Source organism: Tachypleus tridentatus, chromosome 9, assembly GCF_004210375.1.
Source record: "Tachypleus tridentatus isolate NWPU-2018 chromosome 9, ASM421037v1, whole genome shotgun sequence".
In the NCBI taxonomy this organism is placed as follows: Eukaryota; Metazoa; Arthropoda; class Merostomata; order Xiphosura; family Limulidae; genus Tachypleus; species Tachypleus tridentatus.
The window spans coordinates 126,804,130-126,824,900 of record NC_134833.1 but is presented as its reverse complement, the minus strand read 5'-3'; the positions used below and the strand labels follow the sequence as shown (position 1 = coordinate 126,824,900).

Sequence of the window (20,771 nt, the reverse complement as noted above, 5' to 3'; positions counted from 1 at the left end):
CATGTCGTTTGGTTTCGTTTATTTTGAATATCGCGCAAAGCTAACAGCATAACTGGAGGGAAGGCAGCTCGTCATCACCACCCATCGCAACTCTTGGGTTACTCTTTTACCAACGAATAGAGGGATTGACCGTCACATTATAATTGCCCCAGGGCTGAAAGGACGAGCATGTTTGGTGTGACTGGGATTCGAACCCACGACCCTCGGACTACGAATCGAGTGCTTTAACCACCTGATCATGCCGGGCCCCAAGTGTCGTAAGTGAAAGGTTTGGTTTTGCTTGTTTTGAATTTCGCGCAAAGCTACTCGAGGGCTATCTGCGCTTGCCGTCCCTGATTTAGCAATGTAAGACTAGAAGGAAGGCAGCTAGTCATCACCACCCACCGCCAACTCTTGGGCTACTCTTTTATCAACGAAGAGTGGGATTGACCGTCACATTGTAACGCCCCCACGGTTGAAAGGGCGAGCACGTTTGGTGTGACAGGGATTCGAACCCTGAACCCTCATATTACGAGTTGATTGCTTTAACCACCTGGTCATGTCGGGCCGGTAGGATTCGGTTAGTAGCATCGTTTTAATTAACAATATCTTTGCTATCGCGAACATGTCAAATTATTATTGATTTTGTACGACAAAACTTCTCCAAATAGAGATATTTGTAAGCTTCACATGAAGAAAAGCAGAAATAAAACTTGTATAATTTGTTTAACATGTTTTATTGTAATTTTCTACTGATCTAAGAAAGATTTTTTTTCTGCAAATAGTTTATTAGATTTCATCCATCAATACTTTGTAAACAGAATAAAAAAAAGATCACCACGTGTAATTGAAGTCAACTCTGGCCTCTTAAGCTTCAAACAGGAAACACATTCAAGAATCAGACGTGGATGGAATTATATATTAGCAAAGAAAAGAACCAGTACCAGCGTGAGCAGTCAAACAGGTGGTGGTTCAAGCAAAAACACACCTTATACTCTGTTAAACAAAGTGAACAATGTACTTGAATAACAAAATTATCTTAAAACGAGACGTAATGTATGTCCTCTAAGCTTGTAAACTTTGAGTCATGGGGGAATTAGTGTTGCATTATATGTCACTTTTATAACACTTTCCAAACTCATTTTTGCACATCCAAATATCGTAGTAGTATACTAATTACAAATTTCGACGCTTACATCGCTGCGCAACTATCTGTGTTTACTTTTGTTTTTTGATATTGTTATATGTGTATACCGTAAATGCCATTTTATGAAATTTTTATGCTGGACTTAAAACTTTGGTATTAAAAAAATAAATAAAAAACATGAACGCTTGTTTTCAAAATAGTATGTCATAAAATGTATAGTAATCAATGCAAAAAATACATTTTAATAAACAATAGAATTCGTCATTTTTAGGACACAACACCCTAAGTCATTCGATATGGACAAACCTATTATGGAAAGAGTCTTCTAACAAATCTTTGTATCTTAAGAGTAAATCTTCTGGTTTGTTGGCTATTGTTTTGTAAAATGTAACCTTAACAAACGTAATTATTTATTTATTTTTTGTTGTTGTTAGAGACAGCTTGTTAAGATAAGACTTGTTTACTTTGATTTGGTTGCCGATAGCCCACAAATTCTTGCTAACCCATAAGAATCCTTATCCTTTTACCTGTCAAGTCGGCGAGTTTAAGAACTAAACGTTTCTCTACATAAAACAAAAATATAAGTAAAGTACATCATCTAATACCTTAGGACATGAAAGACAAAGAAGAAGTTTTGTAGTTGTATTTTTCTATTACTCATTTAGGGGAGTTTAAGAGGCACAAGAACCCAATGAACCCCTTAGGTCATCCCGACGATACTATTTATTTTCCAGTCCATGTGTCCTTTAAGTTTGCAAAATTCCATCTTAATTAAAGCAAAAATACAGGAAAATATCTAAAAGTCAGTTTGTAGGATAAAGGTATAATATTACGATAGCTATCTCTGATGTTATTTGTTTCAAAAATAATAAAATTTATAAAGCTTCTAACTGTGTATTATCCTTTTCAAAATATTACAATTAAAATAGTCAATGCTTTTTGTTTTGTTTTTAATTTCGCGTAAAGCTACTCAAGGGCTATCTGCGCCAGCTGTCCCTAATTTAGTAGTGTAAGACGAGAGGGAAGGCAGCTAGTCGTCACCACCCAAAGCCATCTCTTGAGCTACTCTTTTACCAACAAATGGAGGGGCTGGCCGTCACATTATAACGCCCTCCCCGGCTGAAAGGGCGAGCATGTTTGGTGCGAGAGGGATTCGAAACTGCTACCCTCAGATTACGAGTCGAACGCCTTAACCCACCTGGCCATACCAGGCCAAAAGTCAATGCACTCCAGCTTTCATGAGCTAATCTTCCTTTGTGTATATCAGATTTAAATTATTTATGTGGTGTGCACGAGCCCGATATCGAGAAAACTATTGTATAAACAGTGCTCAAACTGAACCCTAAATTTAAAAAAAGAGATTGCTAAATATTTTTCTCTCAATCACTTTTTGAACCTTAATAACATATAGCACATAATATTAGATATAAAGTATAACAATTATCTCCACAGTCATATAATATCTTGTTTTGATTGTTGTACATTTTACGTAGAATGAAGAATAAAACAAACAGTATTACCTGTATGGTCCTGAAGTTTCTTATTGGCTACTAATGATTAATTCTAATTTGAAAATAATTGGAATGAGATAAGTATATTCAGAATTTGGTGAGACTATATTTATTAGTTTTTGATAAAATTGTTCGTTAACCATCCACTGCTTATTGTTATTAAAATCTCCCTTAATTAAGAAATAATAAGATAGTTTAACGTCTTTTTCCTCTCGCGGAAAATGCAAGAGTATTAACTCTGTTATTGTAAACATTATCTTCACTAGAGTTAGCTCCCCCCCCCTTCCCAATGGCACAGAGGCAAATCTGCGAATTCACAACGCTAGAAACTAGGTTTCGATAACCATGGTGGATAAAGAACATTGTGTAGTTTTGTGCTTAGTTCCAAACAAACAAACAAAATCAAACACGAATTATAAATGGGGGGAAGACACATTAAATCTAAATAAGACACCAAAGAGTAAAGTAAAATGGAACACAGAGAGAATGCAATATAATAAGGAATAGAATAAGTAATTAGAACAATAATTTATTCAACCTAACTATAGCTTAGTAAGTGGATTTCGGCACTAACCTGAATCTCCAAATCGGTTGAACTTTTGAGAAATATTATTGAGATTATAACGATAAAATAGATAACTAACAGTGAAGATCTCCAATGAAAAATTGAATTCATTCTAATTTATAGGTTTTAATTTATGACATCACATATTTCTAGTAATTTTGTTATACAGAATTGGCTTTATTATTTTAAAAATTGCTTTTTGTTCTGGTCTTTATAATTAAGTTACTTTTGATCTGTTTGTGTGTTTTCTTCCAGCAACACCACATGGGGCTATCTGCTGAGCCCACTAAGAGGAATTGAACCCCTGATTTTAGTGTAGTAAATCCGTAGACATACCGCTGTACTAGCGGGGGGCTTTTTCCTCCGTCATTGTCATCCTACATAGATATGGTGGTTCATACAATTAATAATAAATGAATTACCAATTCCATTTGAATTTTTAGCAATACGGTTCAACAGGAGAGTGAACATATATCAACAAGAGAGTCATGCAGTAAAGCACATATCTCCATCATGCATTGTTAATCATATTTGGCACTAAAAAGATTACGAAAATATGCTCGTATGTCTGTAGTTATTAAAGGACAGTGATTATTTAGAACAAGACAACGAGATGCGTAAGTCCACCAAGTTTCATCAAAATCCGATCATTTTTGACTGAGCTATAGAGCAAATATAGTGTGAAAAATCGGTACCAATGTTAACAGGTAGGGATTTGTGTATCCTTAGTGTGATCTTGACCCCCCAAAACTAAAAAATTCTGAGTTCAAGTATATACCAACTTTCGTCCAAATCTATTTACTCGCTTTCAAGAAACCTTGTGACAAATACACACACACAGATTAAAACACCTTCGCAAGCCCGGCATGGCGAGGTGGTTAAGGCGTTCGACTCGTAATCTGAGGGTCGTGAGTTCGAATCCCCGTTACACCAAACATGCTCGCCCTTTCAGGCGTGGGGGCGTTATAATGTTATGGTAAATCCCACTATTCGTTGGTAAAAAAGTAGCCTAAGAGTTGGCGGTGGGTGGTGATGACTAGCTACATTCCATCTAGTCTTACACTACTAAATTAGGGACCGCTAGCGCAGATAGCTCTCGTGTGGCTTTGCACGAAAATTCAAAACAAACCAAACACCTTCGCTGTGAAAGGTAATAATGATGAAAGTAGAACCTGCCTTGAGCTATGTGTAGAGTATATGTTTGTCGATTATCCATTCCTGCTAAAATAATTTGAAGTATATCTGTCGTGATTTATCTTCTACAAGCTCGAACTGTTCTTAAATAAGTGCATTACAACTAAATAACTACAATCATGTAATGGATAACGTCGCCTATGAGCGTATAAATTACAAGATGTAGGGTTTGACCAGTTAAAACTGGTTTATAACTGATAGTTCCAAACATGTATAGGTACGTATAGCCCCAAATGAACAATTTTCCTCAAACTGAACTTTTAAAAAAATCTGAAAATAACCCATTTATTTAAGAAACCAGAAGAAGTTTCAAAATTTCAGAGAAGTGAAAAGCAAAATTGCACTTCACAATGGTGGTTGAAAAATAAATTATGTAGAATTATAAATTCGAAGCAATATACCAAAAATTTATCACGTAACTTATATATGTCACTTTCCAAACGTAAGATATGTGTTTATGTTAACTAAAGTAGTCTTGAACGGTATGCTGCTGCTTTACTGTTACAAAAATAAACCCTACATAAGTTCTTCATAATGTTTGACGTAGTTGTAATGCAAAGCATGGCTTTATTTAAACTCGACTGAACAAGCTTAACATGCAGCAACTGACAAGTATGTACTGTTTGAAACCTGTCACCTTAGTCACGAATCATCTCACAAGCCCATGTGCAAGAACGTAAATGGACTAGGAAAACCCCCGTGTCAGACCTATTTTACCCAGATGTTGGTTAATTATTTCCTTGGCTGAAAGTTGACATCTGTCAACAAAGTTAGGACGCTATGCAAGAGACAACTCTTCAAGAGAAATGTGTTTGCTTATTAAAACTCGTCGTTGAAAAGTCTATTTTTATAACTTTTGTTTATAACAATTTTAAAGTATGCTTTTTCTGTCTCAAGCAAAATACAAAATATAAACTGTTTTTAACATAATAAAGTTGTTCGAGCAAAAGCTAAAACTTATCGTGACAAAAACAAAACAAACGAACTTGCCCTTTATGTGATGTTTACGATAATTTTTAGGCCTATGGGTTCCCAACGTTTCTCGCGTTTAATTAAACCGTAACTTTTAACGATATGTTTTTAAGTTAAACTAACTTGATAAAACTGACAAAAATAATTAAATTATTTAATTTATTATTAAGTATTTTTTAAGAACCAATTAATGTTTTCAGATATATCTCCGAGTTTTACAAATATAACTTTTATACTTTTTTGCACTTAGTAATAGTTACATTTTTTTGTTTGTAGTGTAAACACAAAGCTACACAATGTGCTATATGTGCTTTGTCTGCCTCAGATATCGAAACCCAGTTTCTAGCATTGTAAATCCGCAGAAATACTTTTGTGCCCCTAGGGGGTGAAGTAACAGTTCGTTGTCGGAATAAGTAAAAAAAATTCCCTCTAAGAAGAACTATTAAAAAACTATTTGTAAAAACGACTACAGATCATTTTTATAATGAACAGTATTTTAAGGTTATGAAACGCCAAATAATTATTATGCGTATCTTATCAATTTCAGGCATTTATAAGTTAACACTATTAAAAAAATTGAGCGAAATAAAGCTTATAAAAGCTGGTTTTTAATTACGTGTCAATTATCCTTTCATAAAATGTAGGATTTTAAGCCATTTGTTCAATAATTTTTGTTGTAACAGATGTTTTAATGCTCTTAAATTAAACGTGGTTTTTCCAGAAATAAGTACCTAGTCATGGATGTTGGTTTTTCCGTCTTTTATCTGTTTATTGAAGTTCTCTCCTCGAAGGAAAAATACTTCTAGTCACTGGTAGACAAGTAAACACTGTCGCCATTGGTATAGAACCCTTACTCTGCAACTTGGCATCGAATGAACTTGATACACTAAAGGTAAACACATAATTTCTTGGAATATAATTATGTGTGTTACCTGCGTGAAACTATATTCAAATACAAAGTAATACGTTTTAAGTAGTCTATTGTAGATTATCAAGGTAGAGGGTCGTAAGGGATTGTCGAAACCTAACTCTTACGATGAAGATGATTTGAATTTGCAATAAATTGGCATTGTGTTGTAAATATTCACTTTTGTTTAAGAAAAAAGCTTTTATTAGAATTGGGTTGGAAAACATTTATTGCAATCCTTCTAAAGTTTAAAACCCAAATCTCAAATGACCTTATCCATAAAAACATTTAATTTTCAAGTAAAGGGGTAAGAATAGCAGTTTAATTTGATGACCATTTATCAAATTGCTGAATTTTCTTTATTGTTGATTAAGCTATTAAACTAACTATTGGAAGAACAATTGTCAAAATGCAAACATTAACTGTCTATACAAATAAATATTCCTAAATAAATGTGATGCCACTTCTTCCAGAGAAAGTATCAGAATTACGTGAAAACGTTCTGTCTATGAATATTTTATTTAAATAAAGTTTTTGACATTCATGCACTTAAAATACGTTTCCGCGTATATAGTATTCCAACCACAAGCAATCAATCAACAACATGAACAAACATAAACGTCTAGCCAGCTTTTAGACGTACCCAGCCACTGGTGAAAATCTCATAAGACGTGCTTGGTTCTTCAATGTTCTGATCAATCAGAGCTTGTCATTTTGAGATATGTCTATCTAGAAAAGTTATTTTTAAAACACCTTAGAACAGATAGAAATAAACAGTCGTGTTTTGTTTTGGTTTCATTTTCGTTAATGACTGGCAGGCTACTTTAAGAAGGAGAGCGAGGAGATTTGGAATAAGAAACAACAACTGAACTGTACTCTTAAAACTTCTGGATTAAACACATTAGTTATGTTTAAATAAGAAAACTGTATTTATTTTTGAGATTGCAAAACTTGAAGTATGAATCACAATATTTACATGTGGATATTGGTCTCTGCTGTGGTATGGTGTATAAATTTGTCTGTTTGTTTTTCTGTTCGTTTACGACAACTCACTGAACTTAGTGTATAACTCGCCTTTTGTATACGTTAGAAATATAATTGAGCTTAACGTAATGCCATACGGAAAGCAAAAACACAATCCATACCGGAACACCTACACCTAATAATCTATACTAGGTTATTATGAACAGTTCTAAAAATAAAACCTTGCTACCTGATTTTTCGATCGTTCAAATATGAATCAATTTAAGTCTAACTCGTTAAGGTTAATACAGAACCATATTAGTTATCAACTATGTAACTTCATTATGGGCATTTATAAAACGACTATAAATTAGTGTTAATGTTGGTGGAATATGATTTCGTAGTTGTTAGTATATGCCATACTTTCATACACACAAGTATAACTAAACTTGTTAAACAAAACTTTAACCTGTTGACTGCCAAGTATTTCAACTGCTACAATACAACTCTAATGCTTCTTCATTTTGTAACTGTTTTCGTGACGCCATTTTGGATCGAAAGTGAAACAATTTGTAAGTAGGTTAAATGCATGTATGATACTGACATCTAGCGTTGAAGTTAGGTATTATTGAGAACGAATTAATTCGTCTGTGGCACTGTGTTACCGATCGGCTTGGATGAGTTATCTCGTCTACGACACTGAACAGGTTAATAACAAACTAATTTGAAAAGCAGGCCTAAATTGGATATTCAACAAACAAAATTTTAGAAACTTCGTTAGTTAGTATATGTAAGTAACATACAAACAATAATTAGGTTTTTCAAACAGTTATAAAAAAATTCATAACTGTATCTGCGCATTAAGACTGCTTCAATGAACGAGAATAGATCAGAGTGAGTAGCGTAGTCACTCAAATCTAAATACTGTGACTTAACATGCTGCAACCATGATAATTAGAAAGCTGTTCATGTTTGTTTGTTCTTAAACACAAAACTAAACCTATCTGATCTGTGCCCATAATGAATATCGAAACCCGAGTTTTAACATTAGAAACTACAATTACGCAGAATTACCATAATCCAACCCTGATAACTAGAAATCTATTTAAAAGGTCAGACTTTCTTTATTCAATCTAAATACTGTGGTGACTTACCATACTCCAACTTTGATAATTGGAAACCTATTTAAAAAATCAGGCTCTCTTTATTCAAGTCCCCCGACCGTACAGCAGTAAGTCTACGAACTTACAACGCTAAAATCATAGGTTCGATTCCCCTCAGTGGACTCATCAGATAGCCAGATGTGGCTTTGCTATGATGAGCACACACACTCTCTTTATTCAATACAAATACTGTAGTGAGTTACCATACTCCAACCCTGATAATTAGAAACCTATTCGAAAGGTCAAACTCTCTTTATTCAATACAAATACTGTAGTGAGTTACCATACTCCAACTCTGATAATTAGAAACCTATTCGAAAGGTCAAACTCTCTTTATTCAATACAAATACTGTAGTGAGTTACCATACTCCAACCCTGATAATTAGAAACCTATTCGAAAGGTCAAACTCTCTTTATTCAATACAAGTACTGTAGTGAGTTACCATACTCCAACCCCGATAATTAGAAACCTATTCGAAAGGTCAAACTCTCTTTATTCAATACAAATACTGTAGTGAGTTACCATACTCCAACTCTGATAATTAGAAACCTATTCGAAAGGTCAAACTCTCTTTATTCAATACAAATACTGTAGTGAGTTAGCATACTCCAACTCTGATAATTAGAAACCTATTCGAAAGGTCAAACTCTCTTTATTCAATACAAATACTGTAGTGAGTTACCATACTCCAACCCTGATAATTAGAAACCTATTCGAAAGGTCAAACTCTCTTTATTCAATCTAAATTCTGTGGAGTTTCACCACACTTCAACTCTGATAATAAATACTGTGGCGACTTACCACACTTTTACCCTGATAATTAAAAACCTATTCAAGAGGTCAGAACTCTCGTTATTCGACACTCTCTTCTGTCCTTAAACTGAGAAAGGGGCTTAGAACTAATGTCTTAAGGCATTTTAAAAGCAGGAGATGTAACAACGTTGCTCAGAAAAAAAAGGTGTTACAAACCATCGCTACTCGTAACAATATTTTTTACCTGCTAACGTGCAACAGAACTATCAGCATGATACATTGTTGGCATGACAAGTTCGTAGGAGTCGAATAATCAATACCTATCTGTGGTTCGCGATGGTTTTAAAAAGACCTCTAGATTAACGACCTTGAAACACGGATTGGTTGACAGTGTAAAAGAAATTAGACATGCTTGTTAGGGGGTCAGAACAGGGGAAAAGAATGGTGAAGACCGGTCCTTGTAGTTTGATTAGTATCATTGGTTGAGGTTTATCAGTATGTATGTGTATATTATAGGGAGAGACGTACTTCTTCACTATTTCTATGTTACTACTACTGTCAAGTAAGATGAATAATTTTAAAAAGCTGGAAAATTATTGTCCTATAACCAGAACATCTAACAAAATATATTGAATTATGTATATAAATATAATATTAATACTGAAAGGTCAAGTAAGTTTTGTTTGTTGTTGTTTTTTAATTTCGCGCAAAGCTGCATGAGAGCTATCTGCGCTAGCCGTCCCTAATTTAGCAGTGTAAGACTTGAGGTAAGGCAGCTAGTATTCATCACACACTGCCAACTCTTTGGCTACTCTTTTACCAACGAATAGTGAGATTGACCGTCATATTATAACGCTCCCACGTCTGAAAGGGCGAGTATGTTTGGTGTGACGGGAATTCGAACCCGCAACTCTCGGATTACGAGTCGAGTGCCTTACCACCTGGCCATGTTCAATACAGCAAACCCTAACCTCTAACTCATGATAATCTATTATAAACAAAAACAAGCCGAAACAAAAATAAAAAAACGCTTCACTAATGGGAAGAATACCTAGTGTACAGGCTATAATGTGGGGGTATAAAATGTACCCTCCAAAACCTAGGGTGAGTTTTATAACCCGAGATTATAGCCTGTAACTGGGGGTCCTTTCCATTAGTACAGCGTTTTTTGTTTTTTTTTGCTATTGTTTATAATAAATTATCTGTATATCTTCCTAATTTGTATGTTATCGCATTTGTTTTCCAAATCTCTCCCCCTTGTAATTTTGCACTTCCTAAAGAATTAACTTGATATTTGTCTTCATCTAACATGGCTAGTAAACATTGTTTTTTTCGTTTTGGTCTTGAGAATATTTTGTCTACAAAATCAGACTACAAAATCGCCAATGTTAGTAGTCGTGCCTGATTTTTTGTAATTTGAGATCTTGGGCCCGGCATGGCCAGATAGTTAGGAAAGTCAACTCGTAATCTGAGGATCGCGGGTTCAATTTCCCGTCACATCAAACGTGCTCACCCTTTCAGCTATGGGGGCGTTATAATGTCACATTAAATCCCACTATTTGTTGGTAAAAGAGTAGTCCATGAATTGGCGGTGGGTGGTGATGACTAGCTGTCTTCCCTCTAGCCTTACACTGCTAAATTAGGGATAGCTAGGGCAGATAGCCATCGTGTAGCTTCGCACGTGATTTAAAAAAATTGTGATCTTTGTAAAATCTTATGTTTAAAAATTAGAGTCCAACAGTATTTGAAATTTTTTAACTAGCTTCGATTGGAAATTAGTTATATGTATAAAACTTTTCATTGTAACAACATAAAAAAGGAAGAGATAACAAGCAGAATACAAATTTTCTAAAATAAACATTTATACTTCCAATAATTAGCATAATAATATAATGTTTGTTTGTTGGGAATTAAGCACAAAGCTATCTGTGTTCTGCCCACCACGGGTATCGAAACCCGGTTTTTAACGGTGTAAGTACGCAGACATGTCGCGGTGCTAATGGAGGGGGGCATATACTATAATAGTATTGAATATAGTTATATTTATTATGTTCTTTATACTATTTGGTCATGCAAATTACCTCAAGAGTTGAAGGGAGTTATTCACTAGATGACTTTGTTCTAGTATATCAGTTCACTAGGGGCGTTAAGGCACTTGTCTCTTAATCTGAGGGTCACAGGTTCGAATCTCCGTTACACCAAACATGCTAGCACTTTCAGATGTGGGGACGTTATAATGTGTCAGTCAATCTCAGTATTCGTTGGTAAAAGAGTAGCCCAAAGGTTGTCGGTGGTTGATGATGGCTATTTGCCTTCTCCCTAGTCTTACACTGCTAAACTAGGGACGGCTAGTGCAGATAGCCCTCGTGTAGCTTTGCGCTAAATTCAAAACAAACAAAAAAACTATCAGTTCAAAATTAGGGATAGTTAGTGTTGATGGCCTTTGAATAGCTCGATCCGAATATCCGAAAACAAACACTTTTAAACATTCGTAAAATATAAAGTATCATGATTGACGAATGTTATTTATATATATAACTGGCATGGGTATTTCGCCAAATGAATGAGGGGATGGTAAGTCATTTCTTTCTTGGACATTGCTGTTGTTTATAATAAATTATCCGTATATCTTCCTAATTTGTATGTAATCGCATTATTACCGGTGACGTAATAATGCCTTCATGGCCAGGCAAACAAAAAATTATTGAGCTGTTATTTTGTTTTCCTTGTTACCATCACGCTAGATAAGTATTAAACTCTTATATTTTATTAGAAATAGCATTTTATATTTGCAACCAAAAAGGTTTTATCACTAGACTAGCAAAAAAGATATAAGCTTTATGAAATGCATAATAAACTACATACATGAATTTGCAAATAATAAACTTTGAATAAACAATTAAAATTCTCTTTTTTTAATGTAACCTGGTAGCGAGGTTTATAAGTAACATCGAATAATAGGATGTGATGGCGTGTATATGTCAATCTGACACATGTTAATGATGGAAGTACATTAATAAATTTGAACGAGTTTAACACGAGATGGATTTTAATTGGTTTCTAATTATTTTTCAACCATCGTTCTTTCCCATTTCTATGGAGTTTCAAAGGGAAGTTCTTAGATTTTAGCTATTTCTTTTAGTAATTTGAAATCAAAGTGTTATTATATACTTCATTTGGAAAGAAGTCGAGTGTCAGAAAGCCATATAAAAATAATAATGTTAACAACATGTGGAAGACACCAATTGTTTAAATATGTTTATACTTAATACTTAAAAAATGGATACCTAAAACAGTACAACTGGAGCTAAACAAGACATTCACAGCTTTGACGTCTTTCATTGCACATTAAATAACTGATGTCACAGATGACATCGCAAAGCACAAGAGGACATTTAGTTTTGCTCCTGTACGCCCTACTCGTATAGAGAAAATATCTCAAAACTGTATGGATGGTTTTTCGCTTTACTTGTGCAACTAGCATTGTGCTAAGTTCTATACCTCATTAACTTTTGAAGGCCACTAGTCAAAGGTAAAGATTTAAAGGGCACTGTTACATAAAAAAGTTTCCCCAGTCATGTGAACAGGATATCGCAAGATCATATGGATGAACTTTCACCAAATTTATGTAACTTATTCTACATACAAAGTTTTAGGCCTAGGTAACTTTTGAAGGCCGTGGGTCAAAGTCCAATGTTGAAAAATTACTGGTAAATAAAAAAATCTTCTTCAACCTGCTGACCATGATATTTCAACACAAGATATTGACTCAACTTATACAACAGGTATTACATTCAAAGCTCAAAGATTAACCTTTAATGGCGTAGGTCAAAGTTCAAGGTCAGTCAAACTGAGGAAACTTAAACATACAGTATAACATCATAGATGTTTCGTGGACAAAATATGCACCTGTTCATCTTGTATGATAACAGCTGTTGAACTGATAAAATACCTCTTCAAATGTTCTATTTAACTAACTAGCCCACCAATAGCACAGTGGAATGTTTATGGACTTACAACGCTAGAAACTGGGTTTTGATAGTTGTGGTGGGCAGAGCACAGAGAGCCCATTGTTTAGCCCTGTGCTGAACCACAAACAATCAAATTGTTGTTCTAATTACCTAGCTATTTTTTTGATTACACAAACGTCTCATTTGTTACGGTCAAAAACACTGGGAATGGATCTTCTCATGTAATTACCTGTATTCTGATCGACAAAATCCCTTGTTTTAATCAGCATGTTTACAAGCTTACGTCGTATTTCGTTTTTTAGGGCAACTGAGGCAAAAAAATCAGTATGTTAAGAAGAAGATATTATGTTAAAAATGGTATTATAATTATGCTAAAGAACTCGTTTTTAATTTTAAAAACTATATAAATATTATTTGTAATTCGATCAACTTACAGGTCAACATGTGAAAGAGTACGATATAAAGGTCAATTTAAGTCTTTTCGTTCTGAAAATTTCACCTGGAAAGACCAAGGGTGCTCTAGTGGTAAGCAATCTCGAATCATGAACTCGACAGTTCTTTGTTCACAGCCCATTGCCCCAAAAATGTTCTCCGCACTTTGGAGCCGTGGGCGCTCTATAAGAGTGGCGGTCAAATCCCACCATTCAGTCTCACAAGAGAAACCCAAGTGTTGATGATAGGTACTATTAACTAACCAACTTTTTTTTTTTTAAATCTGTAACAGGCAAAAGCCTCAGTTGTTAATAATGTGCTTAATTCCAAACACTCACTGTTTTAGAAGAACTGTTTATTTGTGTATTTCAGAATTCATGTGAAGCTCTACAAAGGGTATAGCTGTTCCTAATTTTGAAATTGTAATAGGTTAGAAAAAACGCTGGTTAGTTAATAGTACCTATCATCAACTTTTGGGTTTCTCTTGCGTAAAATAAACCGGCATTTTATATAAAAAGAAATTCATCAGATAAGCAAGTGAAATGAAATAAAAAACTTCGCAATATTATACTTATACAAGTACTTGATTTGTGTTACATGTTAGCAGCACTAGAACTGTCTGTCACTTGAAATCTGTAGAGGACTTAGTAACAACAATATGAGCTAAACATTATATAATATTTTGACTGTGTGGTTTGTTTGGAATTTTGCACAAAACTACAATAGAGCTATCTGCGTTAGCCATCCCTAAATTAGGGGTGATATACTAAAGGAAAGACAGATAGCCTCCCTACCAAATATTGGCTTCTTTTACCAACGAATAATGGGATTGACCATCACATTATATAACGCCCCGCAATTATGTTCGGTGACGGGGATTCGAGCCCGCAACACTCAGATTGCGAGTGCCTTAACCATCAAGTCCAACAATCCTGTTAAGACCTCCTTTTATTTGAACTTTAACAAACGGTTACCTTTAATTTCATTCTTCCTATCACGCTTGTTCACCAACATTATTATACACTCCAACTGGTCCCCCACTAATACAGCGGTAAGTCTACAGATTTACAAAGCTAAAGTCAAGGGCCTGATTCCCCTCGGTGGATTCAGCAGATAACCCGATGTGGCTTTGCTATAAGAAAAACAACACACACTCCAACTATTGGTTGAGATCGTCTTTGTTTGTTTGTAACATAGGGCTACCTGAAGCTATATGTGCTGCGGAGGGTGTACAAGGTAAATTATGCTTTGACTTTATTTCATACTTGCTAGTAGTTTGCCTATTTACGTAAATCTTTGTTTTTATACCGGTTAACAAACTCGTCAGGCTTCTTGGCGGCTCAGCAATAACGACGAACACTTATAACGCTAACATTCGATTTTCGATACATTCTTTAGACAGAGCACAGATAGTCCATTGTGTAGCTCTGCACTTAACAACAGAAACATCAGATAAACTCTTTATGGTGCATTAGTCGAAGAATTAAAACTGCATCTAATGTGAGCTTGAACTGTTACGTTTCTTACAGATTTTTAATTTGGTTTCTTATTTTACTCCGCGTGTAAGGCTTAAGATCATAGGTTAAACATGACATGTAGTATATTACTTCCATAGGTGTGCTACTACTGAGGTAAAGTTAATTCAAATACGATAATAAAAATAAATATTCGGTGTTTAAAAATAAACTGAATAAATGATGTTGTATTATCAAGCATTACCCTAAATAGTTGATTAATAAATGACTTAAGATTGCAGTTAATTTACTTAATCTAGTTTACATTGATTATATAAATAGCGCCTGGACCATCACTCTGCTTATCGTATCTCAGCCAGCATGATCTTGTATTGGTCGAAAGGCGTAACATGTTTGACATATTGCTTTCACTCACAAGATACCTTTCATTCCAGGAGCCATTACCACTTACATTCTATAATCAACATAATAGTTTTATTTGTCTTTCTCCTTGTGCAACTTGTCTGAACTTTACATTCCTTCACTGCATGAAGATGCTGCTGTATTTATAAACCTTTTTTATCAAATGTAGAATTTAACACAACTGTTGTGTTTTTCACAGCTATAAACCTACTGATTTTTATCGTGTTTCAGTAATTGTCTGTTTATCAGTTATGCTTATCAGAAGTTAATTGTCATTTTCAGAGCAGAAAGAAGTCGGTACAAACATATTTTAACGGTAAGAAAGGGTGCGGTGGTTCCAAGTGAAAAGGACATTTTGTAATTTAACCGAAATTAATAGTACGTGTTTCTAACATTAAATCACCTTTAACACTGCTGTCTGTTTGCACCGTACAGTGACGTTGTTAACAATAAAATCCAGCAGATGGTTCAGAATTGCTTAGGGAAAACGTTGCAACGTACTGCTCCAAGATTTAATATTTTTGTAATAAGACCAAAAAAAATTTGGTTCACGTGTAGTTTAATGTTCTGTTATTGTGTGTAGACAATATTAATCTTACTCTTCATAATTTGTTATCCAATTTAAGACGTTGCGTTCATTGTTGAATAAACTAATCTTGTATGCTAGGATCGTTAGAAAAAAAGATGCACTGTACTCGCACCACATTTCTTAATACTGTTTTCTTCCTTTAAACCATGAGGTTATACGAAGTGTTTTCTTATTGCTGTGACTAGTTGACGTTATTTACTCTTGTATTGAGTGGAGAAATTCAAAAGCAAACAAACAAAGCAACTTGACGTGATGCTTTTAAATAAAAACAGTTTCGTTAAAAATTATAAATTTACTATCAGCAATGGAGTTATAAATGTTTATATTATTTAACATGTTCTCATCTACCAATCAGCATAGTTACTAGACTTTTAACTTTTAGCAAGAGCCAATAATTTAGAAGTACCACAGTCAAATGGGAGTATCCACGTAAGCAGCGAGCGACACATCCTTGAAAAATGTTCCTTTGCTAAAAGAGAACCCGTCTCTACGTTTTATCTCGTTGTGCAACTCGAAATAAACTGAACAATGAAAGTAATCTGGAGTATAATAAAAAAAACAGTTAAGATGTTGATTACATAATGTTTAACTACAACAAAGTAATACTAATGATAACATTGTACTTCAAAATACTTTGAAATGTTAACAGTATACATAGAAGGAATTTGTAAAGAAACATAACTGAAAATTGCAGTAAGTCATGTATGTATATACATATATATAACAAATTTATTTTAGTTTATTGAAAATATCAGTTCACCTATAGAATATTAATTAACATTGCGGAAGGCAAAATTATTGTTATCAACTCAGGAACTGATTTGTAATGGGACAGCCCATCTCTGGTATGTCCATTAGGAACATCTATTTCTAGTCTATTAGAACGTTTCTTGATTTGCGTCCGATGTGGATTTACGTTTGATGTACGACGACATCGCTTGCGTCGTCCAGCGTGAATGAGTCTTAGTTCCAAATAGGATCTTATACATTCAGAGTATATGTTAAAAACAGAATATATGAATAAACTCATCTTTACCTAGGCCGTGCTGGTATTTTTATTTAGTGTTTAGTAATATTCTGAAAGGTAATCGCACATACATGTCATGACATTAGTCACGTGTAGTGTAAACACTTCACGCATGAAGATAACAAAAATTACAAAAGACACGTGACTGTTGTATAAATCGAAGTTACAAAGGCGGATTTCACACTAATCACGTGTCTTTTTATGTATATATGTGTGAAAATGAAGCAAATTTAGAGGCATAAATAAAATCTGATATATATATATATATATATATCTTTTTTTCATTTCCACTTCAAAAACAGTTCTTTAATATTAGTTAAATATTAAATAGTGAAATATTGCTTGAATATTAGTTAATACGGTACTGAGATGAATAATCAGGTGCCAACAAGTTCTAGTTAAATTAATTACTTTTAACTGAAATACCTAAAAGTTGAAAATAATTTAATTTTAACGCTTCGATTTATGACGTTTTGTTTACCCGGATGTGAACATAGTGTAAGATGACCTTTTAGTTTATTTCTTTGTGTGTGCATAGTGTTTACAAGAACAGCCGTTTCATTACAGCAGTGACAAAACCCTTAGCTCAAGTACTCTCGACTTTTCTTCATCAGAGACTTTTAACCTCCCAACTCCTAGTGGTCACGGGTTCACCATATTTCTTCAGTGTTCGTTTATCCTTTGACTAGAGTGATCTTCCTGTAGCGTATCGCGTACATAATATAAGCGTGTTTGTTTCTGTGTTCAAATCTTACTAAACTGTTTTTCATCTAACTTTGTTTTCACGTGATTTTTGAAAGTTTGGCTAAAGAGACCACAAAAAATTGCACGGTTTCCTTAATTTATATATTATATACTTACAAACACTTGTAAACGGGTAAATCCTGTAACAAACGTTCTTGAAAGCTTACCAGAACCCTTTTTGTAACAAAATGAATAGTTCACACATTGTGTCTATAGAATGTTTCGTGATAAAAATAAATCGGTTGGTCATTTCATTATGACAAGTACCCCAAAAGTGAGGAAAGGTCACAGTTGGTGGTTATTTTGACAGTGATGTTCCCCAGTCTAAATAGATCGTTAGCTGGATAACACAAAGTTGTATTCGTGGTTCCAACTGATATCGTAAAGTTGATTTGAATTATTTAATCAAATATACTTCTAATCAGTTATAAAACAAGATCCGGTAAACATAAAAAATATATTAAAGATAACTATGAAGTCCAATTTATTACTGGTTTCACCATTTGTCACTGAGTTATTTCACCCCTTATATTATTTTTATTTTAACTCTTAGACAATTTGTCTGCTGAAAAATTCCAAAAAATTAGTTAGTTGTACAAAAGCACATAATCTTCAAGTCTTATATAAATACAGGTTCACTGTGATGATATAAATATAATACAAAATGTATTATCACGTTTATCAAGAATACACCATTCGTTTGCTTTGATATATTTATGTTTAATTTTAGTAATATTTTCCACTGCCTTACAATTCACTGCGCATGTAACAACATAACAGCTTATATATATATATCACATTTTTCGTACATTAATGAATTGGAATATTCTCACATACGCGTAGTTTCGCTAGGTTATTCTTTGAGGAAATAACTTAACAAGAATAATAAAACCTTAGAATAAGTTTTTAGCTAACCAATGACCAATACGTACAATTCAATAAAATGCGTACAAATAATTCGATTACTAAAAAAAAAACCCAAAAAACTTACCTTCGGACTCTGGTCTACCGTTAACCTTTTCAAGCGATCTCGTCCAGTTGAAGCGCAGATCCCAGGAATTCCAGTGGGTGCAGGCTAAGGAGATCAGCTGAATTACAAGGAAAACTATTTCTAAGCTGAGGATGAGAACTTGTAGAATCTTCATTATTCAAGCCGACAGCTAATGTCAGAATTATATTTTTATAATAATTAACTTGTGAACTTCTAAAATAAAATAGAAGACTGTCAAGATAGGTGAACCCGTTTTAACAGTTTATCTTCTGAGTACGTGAGACCCGTGTTTTATTAATCAGTTTAAAATCAGTCAATACAACTGAACAATGTAACCCCAAACGAGTGTTTCTCCGAGTAATTTAGTTGGTATATATAATTAGAAGTTTAATAAACCCAATAGAATTTCTGTGTATTTACCGTCTTTCTGAAAGTAACCAGTACTACTTACTCAGCAGTACATTCCAGCTGCTACCACTGTGTTACTTGTTCCTTGTTATAAACTCTTTATCAAGTTGCTAAGAGTGCCGCTGACGTTCACTATTACTCCACCTTTAGATGAATACAGATATAGAAACTCAAATGGCTTAAACGGATAAAATCCTATAGACACTACATGGCGTAATTCAAAAATACTTTCTGTCCATTCTCTGTGACGTCATTCAAATAAATGACTTCTGTGACCTATATAACTTCTTATGAAATGTTTCTTTAAAAGTCACACGATAAAATGAATTTAGTATTATCCTGAGTGATTCATCGGTCAAAATATACCGACGTCAATAAACTATCAAAGAAACCTAACGTCCGTTTAACATAAAAACGGCAATCGGAATTTACCTGGTCAGAAAGTTGTGTTTACAAAGTTATGGGGCGAAACGTCAGGACGATGACTGCCTCGATTCAGTATTAGAGGTAAATAAATCACATACCGAACACACCCATAGGTTACTTAGGAAACTGATCTCGGAGAATGGTGTTTAGTTAGTGAGAGTTTCTCTATAAAGAAAAAAACGCAAAATAAATCACAAATTCGGAGCACATACTAGAGTATTCCATACACACATCCGTCATAATATTCCCCCCTTTATCCCAAACATTTTAGAAAAGAGCGAGCTGAGCAAACCGTGTTTGTCCAACCCATTTTAAACAAGCAAAAGTATTTTCTGGTACGCACTTCAATTTCCAGAGCGCTAACGAGGCGGACCAGTCTTGTCCCAGGGAAACTACACTAAATAACTAAGGACCAGGCGCCGGTAAGATACCATAGGGGTGTGGGCCAGGGTGACGCAGGAGAAGAGGGGGGGGGTGCAAATACCGCCACTCGTATATATGTTTAGGCGTTTCCCAAATTCGAAGGCGGGATATCCCTTGTAACCACTAACAGCCGCACAGAGGCAAGCTTCCCTGATGCACGTGGTAATAACAGGGCTGCAGGGGCGGACGAAGCTGTAACTGATGTTACCCTGCTGTGGACCTACGAGTCGGAACTGGACTGAAGTGTAGGTGAGCTGGCGTGTTTTAACGAGGTTTGCATGATAACTGCTTTAGCAGCTCACGTGTATGCCATATGACAGTTTTTACGGCTAATTTATTGAAGCAAAAAAGTTACGTGAAATTCTCAAGGACCCAAGGTCAGTACAAAAGAGAGCTTACCACACCTGTTGTAACCCCCCTCTCAAAAACTCCGAAGCCTTATGTTTCACCCCTTGACTCTTGCCTACTAGAATTTCAACCAACCTGAAGACGTTACAACGCCCCAGTCAAATTCCTAATTCTACAAACAGCATTACATGTGTAACAACAACTCTATAAACAGCATTATTGGTCGTAACAGTAACTCTATAACCAGCACTGCTTTGTATAACAATTTAGTCTCTTACAGTCACTACTGCTCACAAGTACAACATTTGTGATACTTACATCAGTGCTCAACGTGTACCGAATCTAAGATCTGGAACCTGTTTTGACAATTTTTTTCGTTT

At 34.6% G+C, this 20,771-nt stretch overlaps 1 protein-coding gene across 2 annotated transcripts in view; it reads right to left on the bottom strand.

The window, feature by feature from the left end:
* LOC143226320 (uncharacterized) overlaps positions 1–20,454 on the bottom strand; it is an 83,871-nt gene extending 63,417 nt beyond the window's left edge. Inside the window, exon 1 of one of the 2 annotated variants that reach the window (XM_076457131.1) lies at positions 18,787–20,454. In XM_076457131.1, coding sequence (XP_076313246.1) covers positions 18,787–18,940 — 154 coding nt within the window. In that variant the 5' untranslated portion in view covers positions 18,941–20,454. The remainder of the gene's footprint in view (positions 1–18,786) is intronic. The other variant, XM_076457132.1, reaches the window with a different exon arrangement.
* Positions 20,455–20,771: the final 317 nt, after the last annotated feature.